Raw genomic sequence first — 18,415 nt, forward strand, 5'->3', positions numbered from 1 at the left:
CCAGGGGTCCTGCCTTCCCTGCCGGGGAGGGGAGGACAGGGCTGGCATCGGGGGCAGAGTCCTGGGACCCGGAATTAGGACGGCCCGGGGCAGGGGATTTGGGTCCCCAGGGCGAAAGGTGACTGGAGCAGTGTTGGGGCGAACCCAGGGGTGGGGGAGGTGGGTTCGGCGGGGAGCCGGGTTGGGCCCGGGACCGGGTTGGGGTCCGGGCTGGGCGGGGTTGGGGGGAAGGCGGGGTCTGGGTTGGGGTCTGGGTTGAGCCGGATTGGGCAGTGCCGGGTCCGGGTCCAGGACCGGGTCCAGGTCCGGGTTGAGGTCCCGGTTGGACCAGAGGCCGGGTTAGGCCCGAGACCGGCTTGGGGTCCGGGCTGGGCCCGCGGCCGGGTTGGCCCGGGGACTGGGTTTGGGACCGGGGCTGGCCGGGGCGGGCCCGGTTGGGCCGGGGGCGGGCCGGGGGCCGGGCCTCGTCGCGCGTCCCCGCCCCGCCGCGCCTCACTGGCGGCGGCGGCGGCGGCGGCGGCAGCGGCTGCGGCGGCGGAGGCTCCGGGAGCCGGCGCGAATCCGGCCCCGGCTGCGGGACCCGGGTGGGTATCGGGGCCCGGGCGGGGGGCCGCGGGGGGCGGGGGTCCAAGGGGGCCGCTGGGGAGTGGGCGGCGCCCCCTCAGCGGGGACGGGGTGGCGGCGCGCGCGGGGCGCTGGGCCTGCAGCGGCGGGGCCCGGGAGGGGCCGGGGTCCGGCCGCAGCCCCAGGAGGCGCGGGGCCGGGGCAGGAGCGGGGCGGCGTGGGAGCACTCCGGACCACGCAGAAGCCCCCAGGGGACCCCCTCCGCGGCGGGTGCAGGCGCCCGGGGCCGGGAGTGGACCTAATTCGGGGAGACTCCGTCCCCGCCTGTGTGGAGCCATGGACCGGAGAACTTGCGGTCTTTGTCTGGCTGGATCGTCAGAGCACGCGAAGGAGAACTTGGAGGGGGCCGCCGTTTGCAGACACAGCCCCCCGAAGTGTGCTGCCCGGCCCAACCGCGCGCGCGCTCTCAGCGTTGCTGGGCCTTAGGGTCGGTGGTCTGGCTTTAAGAACCGCATGTCAGGAAACTCACTTCCTTTAGGCCCGGGCTCTTCCCCCTTGTTCTTTACTTAAAAAAAGAAAGAAAGGGAGGAAGAAAAAAGAGTAGAAAAAAGGAGAAAGAACAAAAAAATAGGCAATTTAAGATTGCTAAATATAACCTCAGGAACCCTGGCAGAAGCCGGTGAATCTTGAAATCCTGTTATTCCCACACTCGGAAGTTGGTGTCATATGTTGGCCACAATCTAGTTCAGATTCTATTCGGAGATGGAAAACGACATAATACGTTCTCGCTCCCCTACTCTGAAGTTTGTTTTCCTGCCCCACCAAGTTCCTAGGAGAAGCTGGGCTGGTCTCCCCCCATCCCTCCCATCCCCCCCCCCCCCCCCCCCCCCCCCCCCCCCCCCCCCCCCCCCCCCGCTGGTCTTACTGATCTTTCTTTACCATTGGAAGGTCCCAGTTCTTGTATCTGGAAGGAAGCGAGAGGCACAGTTCTCCAAAACGGCCGTGCGAGGAAGCCTGTTATCAAGGGGTGGGTGAAGAAAGGCCAGATCCCAGAAGTCTGTTCCCAGTCTGCCATCAATTGATTAGAGAACTTTTAAAAATCTGTGTTGTGAGGTTTAGAAATTCCCTGGTAGAAATATTAACATTAATTGATTAGTGACTACTGAAGGCTTTGAAGAACCGTGAGAACTTTTGCAAAGGAAGGATATTGAAGTAGGGTTGCCTTGCCGTGGTAACTGGGGAATTCGTGAACAGCTGCCCATTGTTGGGCCTGGGGGGCAAGTGTGTGCTGAACGCGGTTACGTTTTCTGTGGCACTTGTTGGCTTGCGGAGTGTTGATGGTGAGCAGAATCTCAGAATACGGCTGAAGAAAGTTCTTACCAGTGGAATTTTTAAGTTCTCCAGCGATGATGGTTGCTCTGTACCTACTTTCTGATTATTACGCATGAATTCACTTAACCCTAAAATCAAGCCCATGAAGTCAGGACCGAAGTTATCCCCATTTTACAGATGGGCACCCTGAGCCGTAGAGAAGTAAATTCCCCCAAGTTCATGCACCTAGGATGGAACCGGAGTTCTCGGGCTCCAGCCCCAGGAACGGCTGTGCCCCAGCCTCCTACCTTGTAAGGGGGCGCCTGCCATTCACAAATGCACCACTCTTCCTGACCCCTCTTCTTGCAGACAAGATAACAGGGTTCCGCCTGATGACTCTTAAAACAGTAAGGGAGTGGGGACTAATCCCATGTCACCACTGGCTGCTAATATCCGTTCTCTTTAGTCCAGAACGAGCCTCCCGGGCCTCGTATAAAGGCATTTGAGAAGGTAGCCACTGGGTTTCTGGAGCCTACCTGCTTGCACACGGCTCTCTGCCCTGGCTTGGGGTGGCTCCGTGCAGTGGTTAAAAACGAGGCCCCCAAAATAAACTGCCGGTTCAACTCCCAACCCTGGTACACAGCGCCGACCTCGTTCCTCCGTGCCTTAGCTCTCTGTCTGTGCAGTGAAGACCCGTCCCCCTCCCTCAAAGGCAGCGATCGTCCGAAGTGCCCGGTACCTGGCAGGGACCAAGCGGTTTCCTTTTTTAAAAATTTGTTAATGACCATCCATCATTTGGATTTTTCACATTTAGCAAATTGGTGAGAACATTTTGATTTTGCTCCTTAATTCCTTGTGAGTGGGGTCCTCTGGCGGGCCGCTGACCTGGGCGGCAGTGGAATTCGCCGCTAGGTAGTACTGACGCTCTTCGCTTTGTGAATTTTCAGGGCGCTGGGTCCCCGAGGCTGTTCCCGGGCCCGGGGCGACCAGGTTGTCTGGCAGCACAAATCTCAAGTAGAAATTTGTCCACCGCCCCCTCCTCCCCCCGTGAGGGACCCCGACTTTTTCACGGGCCTGAATCTTCTCTCATGTAAGATTAGCCACATAGTTTCATGCTGTGGGACAGCGTGGGGAGGACAGCGTGGGGAGGACGGGCTTGCAGCTCTACAGTGAAGCAGCTGTAGCAGCTGGGGCCCAGGTGGGTGTTACTGATGTACATTGTGTTTGTACAATACTTATGAACTGAGCCCCGGGCACAGGCTGCAGTCTCCCCACCCCCCAAGTTCAGGGCAATAGTCTAGGAGATCTTTTTCCTCTCACTTCAGTGGCGGTGTGTGTGTGTTTTAAAGGTTTTTATGTATTTATTCATGAGAGACAGAGAGAGAGAGGCAGAGAGAGAAGCAGACTTCCCGCCAAGCAGGGAGCCCGACGCAGGACTCGATCCCAGCACCCTGGGATCGTGAACTGAGCCGAAGGCAGACGCTTCACTGACGGAGCCGCCCAGGCGCCTGGTGGTGGGTTTTCTGCTGTGGACCCCCTGTGCGTCCTTCGGCACTGGGTCTTGCGTCTCTACTGAATCTATGGCGGTGAGCTGTCTGGTGATACTCAATCCAAAGCGTGTCTTTTACTGTGTCCTCTGAGCTAACACAGCCGTCCTCGGGGAGGGGCAAGGTCTGGCCGCTTGAAACGTAGGCATGACGTCCCCAAAGCGTCATCCCGCCGGGACGGCAAGGCCTTCTCTGGCCGAGCCTCGGGTGGCCCATCTGTCCAGGTGCTTAAAGTTGATGTATGTGACGAGTCACCCGTAGGGACCCCTGTCTGCGGGTACACGGGTGTGACCGTGTCTTTTCCCTGCTCTTCCGGGATCGGCCACTGTAGAAACCCCTTAACAGGGTGCAGCCCGAGCCCGTGTCTACACCAGCCTGCACACTTTGTTTTATGTGCTGGTTTGCCACGATGAGTGGCCCTCAATTCAACAGTCTGATTAATTGGTTATTATGTTCTCTGTCGGTCTGGAATCGGGGCAAAGGGCATACCTAACAGATGTCATTTTACATTCTTTCACTTTTCAATTTCTGTAACTAAAAACCTTCCCCTGAGCAAGATCAACGGTGTTGCTTTTCAGGGATACTGTCAGTATCCCCCCACCCCCGACCCCCCAGGTGATTTTGTTTTGTGGTGCGTTCGCTTCTCCTTTTCCACAGACAGAGAACCGCAGCTCTCTGTATTGAAGTTTACAGGGACGATACAGCAGTCAGGGGCACCGAACCCACTGTTGGGTCGGTTGGTGGCTTCCGGACTGGATTTGCACGTTTCCTTGCTTTTTGGGTCCAGTCCTTCCTTGTTCCTCAATCCTGGCTCAGCTCTAAGATAGCCTCATCTCCCAGGCCCTACTTCCTCGGCTCTTTGGGGAGAAAATAGTGTTTTGCGTTTGCTGTCGGGGGCACAGACAGCAGATGGTGTCCCGCTTGAGGGGCAGAGGCCTTGGGGTTTTCCAGGGACTAGGTGATAATCGAAGTGACAGCTGGACAGCCGAAAGAGGGAAGTCACAGCGAAGCTGGCCACCAACTCGCCCGCATGTTTCCGTGACTGCCTTGTCCTTACGGCCTCTCAAACGTCCTTTCCCGGTGGCCGTTGGTCCAAGCCTCTACACCCGGCTCGTGCCCTACACTTCGTTCCTGCATTTTAAATACAAGTTGATCGTCTTGTCCTCCCTTGTATGCAGAGGCCCTGCCTACAGCGACCCTATTTTTGAGTGACAGTCTTCTGAATGTGATGTATGTGCGGGAAGACCTTTTCCGTCTACAGTCATCCTGTAACGCCAAGGGAAGCCCCGCACAGGGGACGGGTCGTGTCAGTGCACAGCTGTCTTGTCTGCACGATGAGCCTTGGAGGACCAAACTCCCCCAAATCGTGTACCCCAAGGATCGGGTTCCTGAGCCAGTCTACCTGCAGGGCTTCGATCGCCCTTTGAACTGCAAGGCTGGGCCTTCCCGGAAGGACCGTGGCGCATGCGTGGTTCTGGGAAGGTAGAGAGAGCCGGGGTCTCCTCTGAGCAGCAGATGTTGTGTGGGAGGAAAATGATCCTTGTTTTCGTGTGTCTGGCTCCTGTTTAAATAGCGTCTCCTGTTCCGTGCTCTGTGTTGATCCGGCTTGGAGAGCAAAGCAGGGGAACCAGTTTCTGCCAGCCACATGGCAGGTGGCCGGAGCCCCGGGCTTTCTGCTCCTGAGCAGCCTGCCGGTGACGAGGCCAGGGGGACAATCACCTGTGGGCTTCGTCCCACCACACGTTCCCTAACGTGTCCAGTGACCCTCCGCTCCCTCCGCCTCCCCCCACTGCAGTGAGCGGCTGTCAGGATGGCTGTGGGCTCCAGCCTCCGGTCCACGGGATCCGGCAGTCCTGGGACGCGCCAGGACCGCATTTGCCCTGCTGACAGCTGCGTCCCAGCACCCGAGGCAGGTGGGCCCAAGGCAGGTGCACAGCACAGAGCAGCGAGCAGGAAAAGTCAAGCTCCTGCCTCTTAGAGTGGCTCCAGGCTGCCCCATTTCTTTGCTCTTCCTAGGAAGATTCCGGAAGAGAACTTTGTACCTTTGCTCCTATTTGTTTTTCTGTTTGGCAGTTGATGGGGCCCTTTATACCAGGACAGGAAACCAAGGCTCTGGGCAGAGGAAGCCGCCAAGGGCCGGCCCTGGCGTGAGTGTGCACTTTCCTCTGACCCATCTTGCTTCTCCCACGGGGACACACGGGCGCGTGTCCTCCTCTCTCCTGGCTCTAGGCCCGGGTCCCAATCATATTGCCTAAAAGGTGGTCACTCTGCCTGGGAATTTGACAGTCAGTGGGTGAGTTAGAAATCTGTCCTTTCCAGGGTCTTTGCCATGGTGTGGTCAGCAGCAGAATGGTCCCCAAAGATGTCCATGTCTGAATCCTGGGATCCTGGGACTCGGTTAGGTTATGTGGCATTAAGGCTGCTCATCGGCCACCCTCAAGACAGAGAGATTGTCCTGGATTATCCAGTGGGAGCAGTGTCATCCCAGGGTCCTTAAAAGCAGAAGAAGGGGGCAGAGAGTCAGCGTCAGGGCCACGTGATGGGGGGAGGACCTGAATGGCCAGCAGCGGCTTTGAAGGTGGAGGAAGGGCCACGAGCCAAGGGCTGCAGGTGGATTCTAGAGGCTGGAAAAGGCAGGAAAACAGATTCTCCCCGGAGGCGGCAGAGGGAACGCAGCCCGGCCGACACCTTGGTTTGGGCCCGGTGAGCCCCGGGTCAGACCCCTGGCATCCAGAGCTGTGAGCTGATTTATTTGTGTTGTTTCAGCTGCGGAATGTGTGGTGGTTTGTTACAGGAGCCACGGGAAACCAACACATGTGGACGGAAGTGCTTTCTGAAGGACAGGGGCAGCTTGTGTCTTTTCTAAAGGGAGTCATTTCTTAATCCGTGTTTTGTTCATTTCTGGCTTTTCAGTGACTTAGGCTCTGTCTCTGCCCAGGACCACTTTTCCTCAGGTATAAATCACCGGCGCCTGGGGAACGAATTTTGGGTAATGGATGTGTCCGCTTCACCCCCGTAAATATCAGAGGAGAGCCCCGCACCAGCGTGCCTCACTGAGCTACGAGGCCGCCTCGGGCCCGGGCGGGGGCAGGTGCTCCCGGGGCGTCCAGGAGCGAGAGCGCCGTTGGTGGAGGTGGGCCGCCGCCCCCCCCCCCCGCCCCCGGCCACGACCCAGCAGCAGTCAGTTCCAAACAGGGCTGTGAAATAAACACCTGCCCCCTTCCCGGCTCCCCACCCTGCAGCCACCCCCAAACCCCTCTCCTGCGTCCTGTTTCCCTCCCCTGCAGGCCGCAGGTGGCTGAGAACTTGCAGTTCTCAAAGGTGCTGGAGGAGCCGCGGGGAGCAGGGAGGCCCTTCTGCAGAGGGAGCTCCGTGTTCTGAGCATGTGTGTGTTTGGAGGGGAGGCCAAGCTGTTCTGTCCTTTCGAATGACGCAATAGCCTATTTGCAAAAACCTGGCCCGACCTAGCGGTCGCGACAACACCAACCAGCCCGGAGCTGTTAGATGGCTACACGCCAGTACTGGTGTTTTCACTTTATACCTTTTAAAATCTTTAGTTTTTTTTTTATTTTTGCACCCAAACGGATGCTCATTCTAGATCTTGGCTTGACTCCATCTCTGGCTCCTTGTGCCGACTGCCAGGCTGGCACTGCTGTCCTTTCCGTCAGCAAAAGCAAAGCATGTGGAACTTTATCGAAGGTGGCAGTCTGGTAGCACGTCAGTCACGAGGGGCACTTTGCACAGGTGTCCTGGACACAGCTTATCACCTAAAATCCACAAGGCTGACGTGGGCATAACCGTTTTAAAGGAGGAATGTTAAAGGAACGCATCGGAGGAAAATGACGTTTTTATTGTCGTCAAGGATCTACCTTGACCGGCCTCTCTACCCACCTCCCTCTCTCGGGATCTGGGGAGAGGCTCTGGAATATTGGTACAATGTGCTCTGAGCATCTCGGCTGCTATTTTGATTCCAATTAACTCCGAGAACTTGCTAGGGGAAGTCGGAGCTGTTCCTGGCTGCAGGCTCCTCTCGGCTCCCTTTCGAGCGCTAGCTGATTCTGTGTGTCTTAGGGTCTCTGCTGACGGCATTTGAAGGTTGTGCTGGTTGTGCCCCTCCCCCCAACCCTGTCCGAGGTATGAGAATAAGTCATCCGCCCTGAGAAAGACCCCAGACCCACCGAATGGGACCTGGCGTTGTCCTCGCTCAGAGTTCTGTACCCAGGAAGGCTTTCTGGAACACAGCTTTCTGGTCTACCAGGAGGGGTGGTTCTCATGGCTCCTCTTGCCCCCATGTGACACCAGGTCCCTAAGGTCATGGCCCTAAACTGCTTTGCAGGTTGTGAGCGAGAAGCATTCAAGGTCGTGCATCTTGCAGACTCAAGGACACTAGGAAGGTGTGTGTCAGGGTGTGCAGTCCTCGCCAGGCCCTGGCATCGCTGTTGGCAGTGGCCCTCGGCCTGGACACCAGAGCTCCCTTTGTCACCCTGCTGTCCCTCGTCCTGCCTCTGGCTCCCTGCCTGTCCCCTGCCTCCATCTGCCTGAGTCCATTCCGCCTGGATTCTTTGGGTGCATGCACTCTGGTCTCCACCCTCTTTTTTTAAATTAATTTCTATTTTGTAGAGGGTTTTAGGTTTACATTAAAAAGAGCAGAAAGTACAGAATGTGTATGCACCCCTCTCCAGGTCCGCTGCTGTTACTGTTTTTCATCACTGTAAAGTATACACAGTGCGGTTCCCGCTCAGGCCATTTTGAAGTGTGCGGTTCCGTGGCATTGGCAGCGTTCACATCCTTGTGCTGCAGGTCCCTGTCCAGCCTGGGGCTTCTGCAACCTCTTTACCCTGCTCTGCTCCTCCCACCCAGCTTCCCTGTGTGCCGCCTGCCCGGCCCCTTCCCTGCGGCCCCTTCCCCTCCTGCCAGCTGCCACCAGCCCTGCAGGTGACAGCCTCCCTCCGTCCCCCTCTCCCTGTTTCACCTCGGCACTGCTCCGTGCCACGATATTGCCTCTCCCTGGACCTGTGCCCCATTCTGGACACCCTGTCTATCTCCAAATTTCCTCTTTTTTTTTTTTTTTAAGATTTTATTTATTTATTTGATAGAGAGAGAGAGAGAGAAAGTAGGCAGAGTAGCGGAGGCAGAGGGAGAAACAGACTCTCTGCTGAGCAGGGAGCCCGATGTGGGGCTCGATCCCAGGACCCTGGGATCATGACCTGAGCCGAAGGCAGACACTTCACCGACTGAGCCATGCAGACGCCTCCAAATTTCCTCTTTTTAAAGGACACCAGCCACATTGGATTCGGGCCGGCCTAATGGCCTAATTCCAATTTAATCACCTCTGTAGCGACCTGTCTCTGAATACAGCCACATTCTGAGGTGCTGGGGGTTTGAGCTTCAACATGGGATTTGGGGGGTGTGGGGAAGACATACACTTTGACTCATTAACACGTGGAAAAATACAGTTATGATGCGACTGAAAGCAAGACCCGAGGTCATCCCAGCGGGGAGTCTTGGCTTTTTTTTAAGATAGGCACAGGAGATAGGAGAAAACACAAATGGTTTTGGATCCTGTGATTTAAGGAGCTTGTGTTTTTCTTTGTACTTCTCTGAGCTTGTTGCCTCATTTACACACACACACACACACACACAAAAGCATTCAAAAATAGGTCAAGGACTGTCTCCGGTGTAGCAGATAGAGAGCAGAGGTCGGGAACCAGGTTTCATTTCAACGAAGTCGGCTCACACTTAGAGTAAGTGGGAAGTGTCCGAAGAGTGAATATTTGGGGGGGTGTTTGATGGACACCCCCAGAGCATGGCCTTCTGCAAGACACTCTGGGCCAGGGCTGGGGGGACTGTCCCCCGCCCGCCCAGGTGGCAGGGGTGGGGTGGGAGCCAAACTCTGAGCACAGAGGGCAAAGGTCTAAGGAGCCAAGTGTTTCTGTTCACTGAGTGACCTGGATGCTCGGAACCCGTCTTCTCATTTGCAAAACCTCGCTTTTAAAAGGACGCATCCGCCAGAGCCCCCGTGACACGGAGCATCCGATCCGCGTCTGGCGTGTGCAAAAATGCTGGATTGTGAGCGCTTGTGTTCTGGGGTCCCCTTCAAATCTTCCAGCACATTCTTTTGATTATCCTCCACGGTGGCAAACGTCTTCAGGGAAAGACGGTTTGGTTTTTAGAATCAGCTGAGAGTTGTTTGCAGCCAGGCCTGGCGGTTGGAAGGATTAACTACGGGACAGCATGAGAGGCCCCGCAGGAGGTGAGGCTCCAGCTCGCCCACGCGGAGGCCACGAGCCCCTGCCATGTGGCTGGTCCCAGCTGAGGGGCACTCAATGCAAAACAGACACCGACTCCAGAGGCGGGGGGAGCGGAAAGCAGCTCGTCAGTAATTGTTCTCATGTTGATGACATGCCGAAATGATGCTGTCTGGGAAAGAACGAGTGAACTCAAAGTATGTTACCAAAATGAATCTTCCTCATTTTGGTTTACTTTTTTTAAAATGTGGCTAGTGGGAGGTTTGGGATTGCGTCTGTGGTCGAATTACATTTCTACTGGGCAGTGCTGGTCTAGGAAGAAGAGACTCGTTTTCTTGTACGGCTCATTAAGGGACCTTGTCATTCTGGAATGATTCCTGAATCCTAGAAATATTCTGGACAACAGAATCATCATTAGAATAGCAATATCGTTTTTCTAGACCATTAGTTGGACAGAACATGATATGTAGGGGCCGTGTGATTTTTTTAAAGGATTTCGTACCGAGGTTGTCAGGTGCTCCGGCGTGCCTTGAAATTCAACCAGTGGGGGAGACAAGGGGTGGACACCCTCTCAACCTGGAGAGGCCAGGAAGGCTTCCCAGAGAGGCTGGCCTGGAGGGAGGTTGGGTAGAGAGGGGTCAAGTATCCAGAACGTGGTCGGAGCCAGGGGTCACCTCTTTGCAGCCCAAGAGCCAAATCGAGCTTTCTGCTTGTTTTCTAGTCTTCGAGCTCAGGATGGATTTTATATTTTTAAATGGTTGAAAAAAAATTGAAAGGAGAATTTTTTGTGACACATGGAGACTTGTGAGATTCAGGTGAGAGTGTCTGTTAATCACTGGGTCACAGACAGTCCTACTGGTGACAGTCGGCGGTGGCTTACTCACTGCGGGACCGGGTGCCGTGGAGCCGGACGATTACTCTCTGGTCCTCGGAACCAGCTTGCCACCCCCTCCCCGGGCCGAGGGATCATTGAAAGTGTTGACATGGGAGAAGCCTGCGAGCGGTGGGTTGGGAAGAGCTGGTGGTTTCAGGACCCTGGACGCAGCCAAGAGCAGAGGGACGCCCTTGGCTTGTGGCTAAGGAGGTGAGGGTCCCAGAACCGTGGTCTTCAAGGTGATGCCAATACCGGGAATCCCAGTGAATTGGGAGCAGGGAGCGATGGGTCTTTCTAGGTAAAGCTGCAGAAAAGGGAAGGGTGATTTCAGGCTGGCAGGAAGCGTTTAGAAGAATCTTGTGCTTGGGAGAGTTAGTGCCCTTTTCGGGGAGACCCGAGGACAGAGCTGGGGGCACAGGAGGGGCCCTCAGAGAGCCAGGGGGACTGGGGATCCCGCATGGAGCCCCCTGGCCTCGAGACAGTGAAGGACACACTGAGCCCCGGCCCTCCGTCCCATAAGCCCGTGCAAACCCTCAAGCAGGAAGAGCCCCACTCGGGGAACATCCCCAGCCAGCTCTCGATTTGGGGAAAGCGTACAAAACGCAGAAAGTTCAAAAAACAATGTAATATACCCGGTTGATGGTTCAAAAAATTTATTTATTGGGGCGCCTGGGTGGCTCAGTCGTTGGGCGCCTGCCTTCGGCTCAGGGTGTGATCCCGGGGTCCTGGGATCGAGTCCCACATCGGGCTCCTTGGCTGGGAGCCTGCTTCTTCCTCTCCCTCTCCCCTGCTGTGTTCCCTCTCTCGGTAGCTATCTCTCTGTCACATAAATAAAAAATCTTTAAAAGAAAAGAAAATGTACCCTCTTACTAAATGCAAGGTCAGTGGCATGAAATATATTCACACTGTTGTCGGACCATCACCACCATCTGAGTCCAGAACGTTGTCATTGTCCCAAACTGAAACTCTGGCCCCCAAAACACTAACGCCCCATCCCCTCCCCCAGCCCCTGGCACCCCCCCCCCCCATCCTACCTTCTCTATGAATCTGACGACTCCAGGGGCCTCGTGTATGTGGAATCCTATACTATTCGTCCTTTTGTGACAGCTGACTCCCCTGAGCAGTGTCCTCAAGGTCCACCCACGTGGCCCGCGTCGGGATGTCCTTCCTTCTTAAGGCTGAATAATATTCCGTTGTGTGGCTGGACCACATTTAGTTCATCCATCCGTCCGTCGATGACTTTATCACATTGGCTTCCTGCCTTTTTTCTTCTTTCAAAGAGGGGAAGGTGAAGCCCTCTGTAGACGCCCCCGGCCCCTGAGGCCGGCCGGCACCCTGCCCAGCGAGGTCTGAGTCTCAGGCATGAACTGTCTCCGGCCGGGGGCAGTGAGGCTCTGAGCGCACGTCTTCACCTACGCGGGCTAGCTCACACCGGTGGCTCGTTCCACATGTGGCTCCGTTTGGTGGTCTGCGTTCGGGGGCTTGACCGATGGGAAGCATCTGGTTGGTTCACAGAGCACGTGATGTTGATTTTGGGCTTTTGGCTCAAATAAAAATTGCTTTCGGCCCGTCTGCTGGGTGTTGGGCTTTCATTTAGACTGAGAATTCGTCCTTTTTATCAGCTCTTCCGTTCACTCGTCTGTGAGTCACCATTCTGCTCCTTTTGGTGAACCTCTAGGAGTCCTGTAGGTATACTGCATTGAATCCTTTTGTTTCTTGTTTATTTTTTAATTTTTATTTATTTACGTAATCTCAACACCCCACACGGGGCTCAAACTCACGACCCCGAGATTGGAAGTGACACGCTCCTCCCACTGAGCCGGCCAGGCGCCCCTATCGTTTATTTTTTTAAAGAATGAGTTGTGGGTGAACTTGGGTCGTTCAAATACTGCTTGTGACACTCTTCCCAGCTGAGATGATCCGTCGTGGGTCGGGACATGAGGCCGGGCCTGGGGCTGCCAGGGTGCGGGGGACGGAGGAGGCCGGGAAGGACGGGATGGAGGAAGGAGCACGCGCCCTGGGAAGCCCAGCGGAGGGGTGAGAAGTTCAGGAAGGGAAGCCTTGTTGGCACAGACACAGGGTAAAAACTGAGCGAAGAGAAGTCTGGAAGTTTTATGAGATCGCCGTGGGAGAGCAGAGCCCCTGTGACGGGTGGTTTGGCCCCCGGGGGACATTCGCCATGCCTGGAAACATTTCTAGTTGTTGTAGTGGGAAGGGCGCTGCTGGTGGCATGCAGTGGGTGGAGACCAGGGTCGCCTCCAGCACTGGGAACGACCCGGCCCCAGACGTCCATGATGCCACGTGGCCTTGTGCTAGCAGGACCCGTCGCTGCAGTTCCTGAACCACCATCCATCTCAAGCTTACTGCTGGGAGGCAGGACGCAGCGCCAAGGACACCTGCCCCAAGCCCATGACCTTGGCCTGACGCCCTCCTCCGTGTCTTTCTCCCCCAGCCACGTCTGGACGAGCCCCGCCTGGGCGAAGCGTGCGGAGGATGGAAACACTCCCCCGGCAATGTCTCTGGGCCGTCTCCTTCGCCGGGCCTCCTCCAAAGCCTCGGACCTCCTGACCCTCACCCCGGGCAGCGGTGGCGGGCCCCCCTCCATCCTGGATGGGGAGATCATCTACTCCAAGAACAATGTCTGCGTGCACCCCCCAGAGGGGCTGCAGGGGCTGGGGGAGCACCATCCAGGTGAGCCAGGAGCTGGGCAGGCCTGGGCGGAGGGGCCCACTTCTCTTTCTAAAGTAACCAAGCCACAGCTTCGGAAAGCTTTTGTGTCTCTTCCCCATTTGTCCTAATTTCCCCATCCTCAAAGGGGCTGGTGACCTTTAACTTACACACGTGGGGTGGGACAGTTGAAGGGGAATCGGCCTCAGAGGAGGACGTTAGGTCACGCCAGGGCTGCTGGGAGCAGGGAGCCTGCAGGCAGGGAAGTGCACAGCCATCCTCTGGGGGTGCTGGCCAGTACCCCAGGCCCCCTCCAGTGGCAGGAGCACACCCCGCAGGCTAGGCCTGGCGGCTGCTTCCCTTCCCACAGCCCAGAAGGCTGTGATGAGAACCAGGTGGACCGTGGGACAGGCGTGGGACTCTGGAGACGTGGAAGTCACCAGTCCTGTCTCCTGCCATCCTCTAACCCCACTGGGGCAGGAAACTCTCCGCAGGGGTCTGCAGGGACCAGGACACCCCAGCACCAGGGCCTGCCTGCGCCTGGGGTGGGATACTTCCCTGTGGTGACAGCGGCTTTGCTCTCTTGTGCCGAGTCACAAAGACACGGTGGCCAGCTGCCCTGTGCAGGGCGGGGCTGAGGGTCACAGCACTGAGCAAAACATGCGCTTCTCTTCTGGGACGGGTACCTGACCGTGGCTGTGCTCGGCCGGCCGCAGATCCGAGACTGTTAGATCTGGTCGTAGCCCCCGGGCTCTGACTTCCCTCAGCCCTGCTGCCCCCCACCATGGAAGGGACAAAATGATGGGTTAGTGATACCCAAGCCTGTGTGGTCGTTTGTCGTTTGTGCAAACGACTTGCAACAAATACATAGATTGCTTATTTTATCTGCATGTGAACGTCGTGAGAGTGCCCAGAGCCCTGGGCAGGCCTCGTTTTTGGATGAGGAGGCTGGTGGTCAGAGAGGCTGGGCCACTCCCAGCGTTAGCCCAGGGTGGAGGTGGGGCAAGGGCAGGCTCTGGGCCCTTCTCATTCTTCCTGCAGCTTCCCCAGGCTGCTGGAGGACGCTCAGGGCCCCCAGGGCACCTGCAGCTGGCTGCCGCCTGTGGACTTGCCCACCCAGCGCACACGGAGGCCCCACACCACATGTCAGAACATCTGAAAGCTATAAATTACAATCAGGCCTGAGCACTTTGCGGTATGCAAATTATGTGTCAACAAAATACTGAATAAATTAATTAAAATACAAAAAGTTTAAATTATGTTCATGAACTATTCCCACCTCGATAAGTCTATCCTCACAGTCACCCAGATGGTCAGGTGCAGATCTGGAGTCATGGGCCCTGCAGGTTCCAAAGCGGGAGATTTCCTACGCTATGAGGGACCTCAGGCGTGCACGTGTGGACACCCCAGCCCGTCCACAGCCCCCACAGACAGCTCAGGAGCAGGCCCTGGACGCCCGTCTGGGCTGTGTAGACAGGGAATCCAGGGTCCTGCGTCCCCCAGGAGTGCTCTAGAAGGGGGTGCAGGCTCTGGGCGGCCCACGGCCGTGGACGCCTGACCACGGGGCCAGCTCTGAGGATTCGAGGAGTCAGAGTTTCTGGGGCCGGGTCTGAGAGTGTTAGCTCTTCTGCTCTAAATTGGAAAGAACAGCACAGCCTTCGGGGAGCGTCCTGGTGATGCTGTTGTGATGGAAGGCCGGGTGGGGGGTGGGGGCGGAGGCCTGGGGCTCCCTTCCCAGTCCCCCGAGGCCCAGGAGCTGAGGGTGTGGAAACGCGAGGCCTCCCCTGCACCTTGCCGATGTCACTGAGTGTCCCCACCTCTTCTGGAAATGGGAGCTCAGCTCAGGAGACGCTGGCGCGGGTTCTCAGAGCCCCGAGGCGTGTGAGGGCCCAGCTCCGGCCCCGGGGGCTTTCCAAAGCAGAGACCAGGAGGCCTGGGCACCTGGCATGATCAGCCCAGAAACCAGGACATCCTGATGTGGCAGGAAATACCGCCTTCCCCCCAGACTGAGTGTCCAGGGGCCCAGAGAGCCCACCCGCTGGCTGCCGCCTCAGAGGGGGACCGCTCTTCTCGGCCCACGTCCGCACCTGGTGCCTGACATCGGGGACGGCCCCTTCTTCCGGAGAGCTGCATTAAAGAAGACACACTGAGATCCGGCTGACCGGAAAATGCCCAAACACCCCTCTTTGGATTTATTTTGTCTGAAATAGAAATAGAGCCCGCAGCTTCCGTTGCTCCCAGCCGCGGTGAAGCAGGGCTCCTGGGCCCCCGGGCTCGCCCAGACCCGGAGGCTGGCTGCGGAGTGAAAGCTCCGGGGCCCCAGACTGTGGCCGGGTGGGGTTCTGAGCTGGAGGAGGGCTCCCCGTGCGTGGAAAAGCAACGACAGACCACTGCCCGGGAGCCCAGTGCCCCCGAATCTGCTAAGTGCCCCCAGCTTTCACTCACCGCAAGCCTGACCGCGCCCCCGGCCGTGCTGTGCTTGGGGCCGGGCTGTGTGTGAAGCCGGCGCCTGCCCAGCCCCACGACCTGACTGACCAGGGCGTGGCCTCTACCAGATTCCAGACAGAGGCACCAGGGTCCCTAACCTGCCTGTCCTCCTGACCCCCCCAGGCTACCTGTGCTTGTACATGGAGAAGGATGAGCTGCTGGGGAGCACCCTTGTCCTCGCATGGGTCCCCAACTCTCGGATCCAGAGGCAGGACGAGGAGGCGCTGCGGTACATCACCCCCGAGAGCTCCCCCGTGCGCAAGGTGCCCCGCCCGCGGGGCCGGCGCGCCCAGAGCTTGGGGACCCCCCACCAGCCCTCCCCTACGGAGCCCAGGCCCGCCCTGATCCCCAGAGACGAGGACACCCTGGTGGTGGCACAGAGCGTCCAGGACGCCGTGCGCGTCAGCCCTTCCCCCCCTTCCGAGGACGGGGAGAAGCCGGCCCAGGGCTTGGGGATGGCCCCTCCACCAGCCCACAGCGACTCCGGGATCCTGTCGGCAGTCAGCTCGCAGGACGGGACCGAGGAGGGGCGGGAGCCGCGGCCCGAGGCCAGCGAGGAGGAGGGCTCCCTGGAGCTGTCGGCGGACGGTGTGAGCAGGGACAGCTCCTTCGACTCGGATTCCGACGCCTTCTCTTCGCCTTTCTGCCTCTCACCCATCAGCGCGGCCCTTGTGGACAGCGGCAGCTCTGTGTTCCTGGACAGCGAGAGCGGGTGAGTCCTGAGTCTGACCCCCGAGGCCTGCCCCGGGGGCCTCGTGGGGGGCAAGTCGTGTGTCGGGCTCTGCTCCCTGAGTGCTGAGGACGGCCTGTGTCTCACCCTGCTGGGATCCAGCTCTCCCCGTGCCGGGACCTTGGAACCCGTGTCCCGTCATTGATGCTGCCCGAGGCGATGGTGAAGGACACGCAGTGCAGGGTTCCATCTTCTCTCCCCCTCCGTTCCCCTCGGCGGCCTCACTTAGGACAAGCCGTCCCTGCCAGCCCTGGGAATCCTGGTGTCCCCATTCTTATCACTGGGGGGACACTAGATTGTCGGCCATCCCACAGACCCCAGGCATGCTTGGAGACTCCTGGCTGGTAGCTTAAGTCTTATGGTGTTGCAGCCAAGCCAGGCACGTGACCCCAGCCCCCTGGCCCCAGGGGGAACCTTAGCCTTTCTGCCCAGACCCTCGAGCTATAAAAGGCTGGAGCACAGTCCTGGGGGGAATGTCAGTGGCTTTCCCTCTATAGCCTGAGAGCCCAGGGGAACCAGATGCCTGGGCACAGCGGCAGCCTCGCTGGCTCCAGCCGCACAGGCAGGGGCCAGGTGGGGCAGGACGTGCCTCGCCCTGGGGTGCACCTGATGGGGGAGGGTGTCGTACCGTGTAGTGGACACCACGCAGCATCATTAGGGGTCCGTGGGGCCTCACAGCGGTGGGCGTGCGCAAGGCTCGTGAACAGTGAGGCTTGCACTAACATGGAGCGGCCAGGGCCTGCACAGGATGGGCCGCCCCGACTTTGGCAGCCCCTTCCTGTGCTCTGGCCGTGGTCCTCACTCTCGTTAGATTTCTGGGTAGACAGTGGAGATCATGCTCCTAGCCGTGGAGGTATTCAGCTGGCACGCGAACGTTGAACTCGAGCCGTGAGCCAGGCGCGGGCCGGGGTGGATGGTCCACGTGTTGCGTGGGCACCGGGTGTGTGCCACGGATCGCTTAAGCTCACGCTCACAACCACCCCAAGCCCTGTGAGGCAAGTCCTAACATCACCCCGTACGCGGAAAGGGAAGGCGAGGCTCAGAGAGGTTATTGAACTTGGCGGAGGTCACAAAGCCAGTCAGCTAGCGGAGCTGGATTTGACCCCAGCTGGCTCTGCCCCACCCCTGGAGCACATGAGGTCACACAGGACAGACGTAAGCCCGGGAGCAAAGGAGAAGGAATTTAAGATGGATTTGTCCCTGATTTTATTCCCCCAGTAAGATGTGGTCCGTTAGAGCCTGAGGGTGGACTGACTCCCTCTGTCTCAAGTATTGGAGACGCAAGTGAAGGGGGCGGTCGGTGGTACCCGAGGAGGCTCCCTGAACTGGGTGGTGTTTCCCACCAGGGAACCAGGCTGGGAATGGAACCCAAGCCTGGCTTCCCACCACAGGGCTTGTTCAGAGCTCCCCCTGGTGGTGCCACTGGCCAGCGCGGCGAGACCTGCAGGTGCCCAGCACCCCCAGGGCCCAGGTGGAGGGAGAGGAAGGTGCCCAGCACCCCCAGGGCCCAGGTGGAGGGACAGATTCCGAGCTCCCATCCTTACTGTGACTCAGGTGTGCTGGGCCTGGTCTATGGTCTCATGGCTAAGATCTTAGTGGCAGAACCAGAACTAGGGCCTGGTGTAAGGGGCCCTGCAGGGCCCCCAATCACGTAAGGAGCTTGGATTTGGGAATTCAGGAGACCTGGTTGGCATGAGCCTGGGAAAGTGCTGTGTCTTCTTAGAACTTCCGTCTCCTCATTCATGAGATGAGGACAGTAACATCCGTTGTACGGGGTTAGCCAGTGAATGCATGTTGGCCTCCTCTTCCCCTCCGTCTGCCTTGCTGGTTCTCTACCCCGGCTGCTTGTGAGAATCTCCCAGGCAATTCCAGATGCTTCTAGAGCACTGATTCTCACCTGGGGCCGATTCTGCCCTAGGGGACATGTGGCAGTCTCAGGACAACTGAGGATGGGGATGTGATTGGCCTCTGGTGGGTGGAGGCCAGG

General features: G+C 58.1%; 1 protein-coding gene across 4 annotated transcripts in view; it reads left to right on the forward strand.

The window, feature by feature from the left end:
• The first annotated feature begins 495 nt into the window (after positions 1 to 495).
• Positions 496 to 18,415, forward strand: part of TBC1D16 (TBC1 domain family member 16) — a 74,411-nt gene continuing 56,491 nt past the window's right edge. For 2 of the 4 annotated variants that reach the window (XM_048227088.2, XM_048227092.2), the window contains exons 1-3: positions 496 to 584; positions 12,997 to 13,235; positions 15,822 to 16,410. In XM_048227088.2, coding sequence (XP_048083045.1) covers positions 13,058 to 13,235; positions 15,822 to 16,410 — 767 coding nt within the window. In that variant the 5' untranslated portion in view covers positions 496 to 584; positions 12,997 to 13,057. Of the gene's footprint in view, positions 585 to 1,533; positions 5,716 to 12,996; positions 13,236 to 15,821; positions 16,411 to 18,415 lie in introns of those variants that run through there. The other 2 variants (XM_044378797.3, XM_057317923.1) reach the window with 2 other exon arrangements.

Source organism: Ursus arctos, unplaced genomic scaffold (assembly GCF_023065955.2).
Source record: "Ursus arctos isolate Adak ecotype North America unplaced genomic scaffold, UrsArc2.0 scaffold_24, whole genome shotgun sequence".
NCBI lineage: Eukaryota > Metazoa > Chordata > Mammalia > Carnivora > Ursidae > Ursus > Ursus arctos.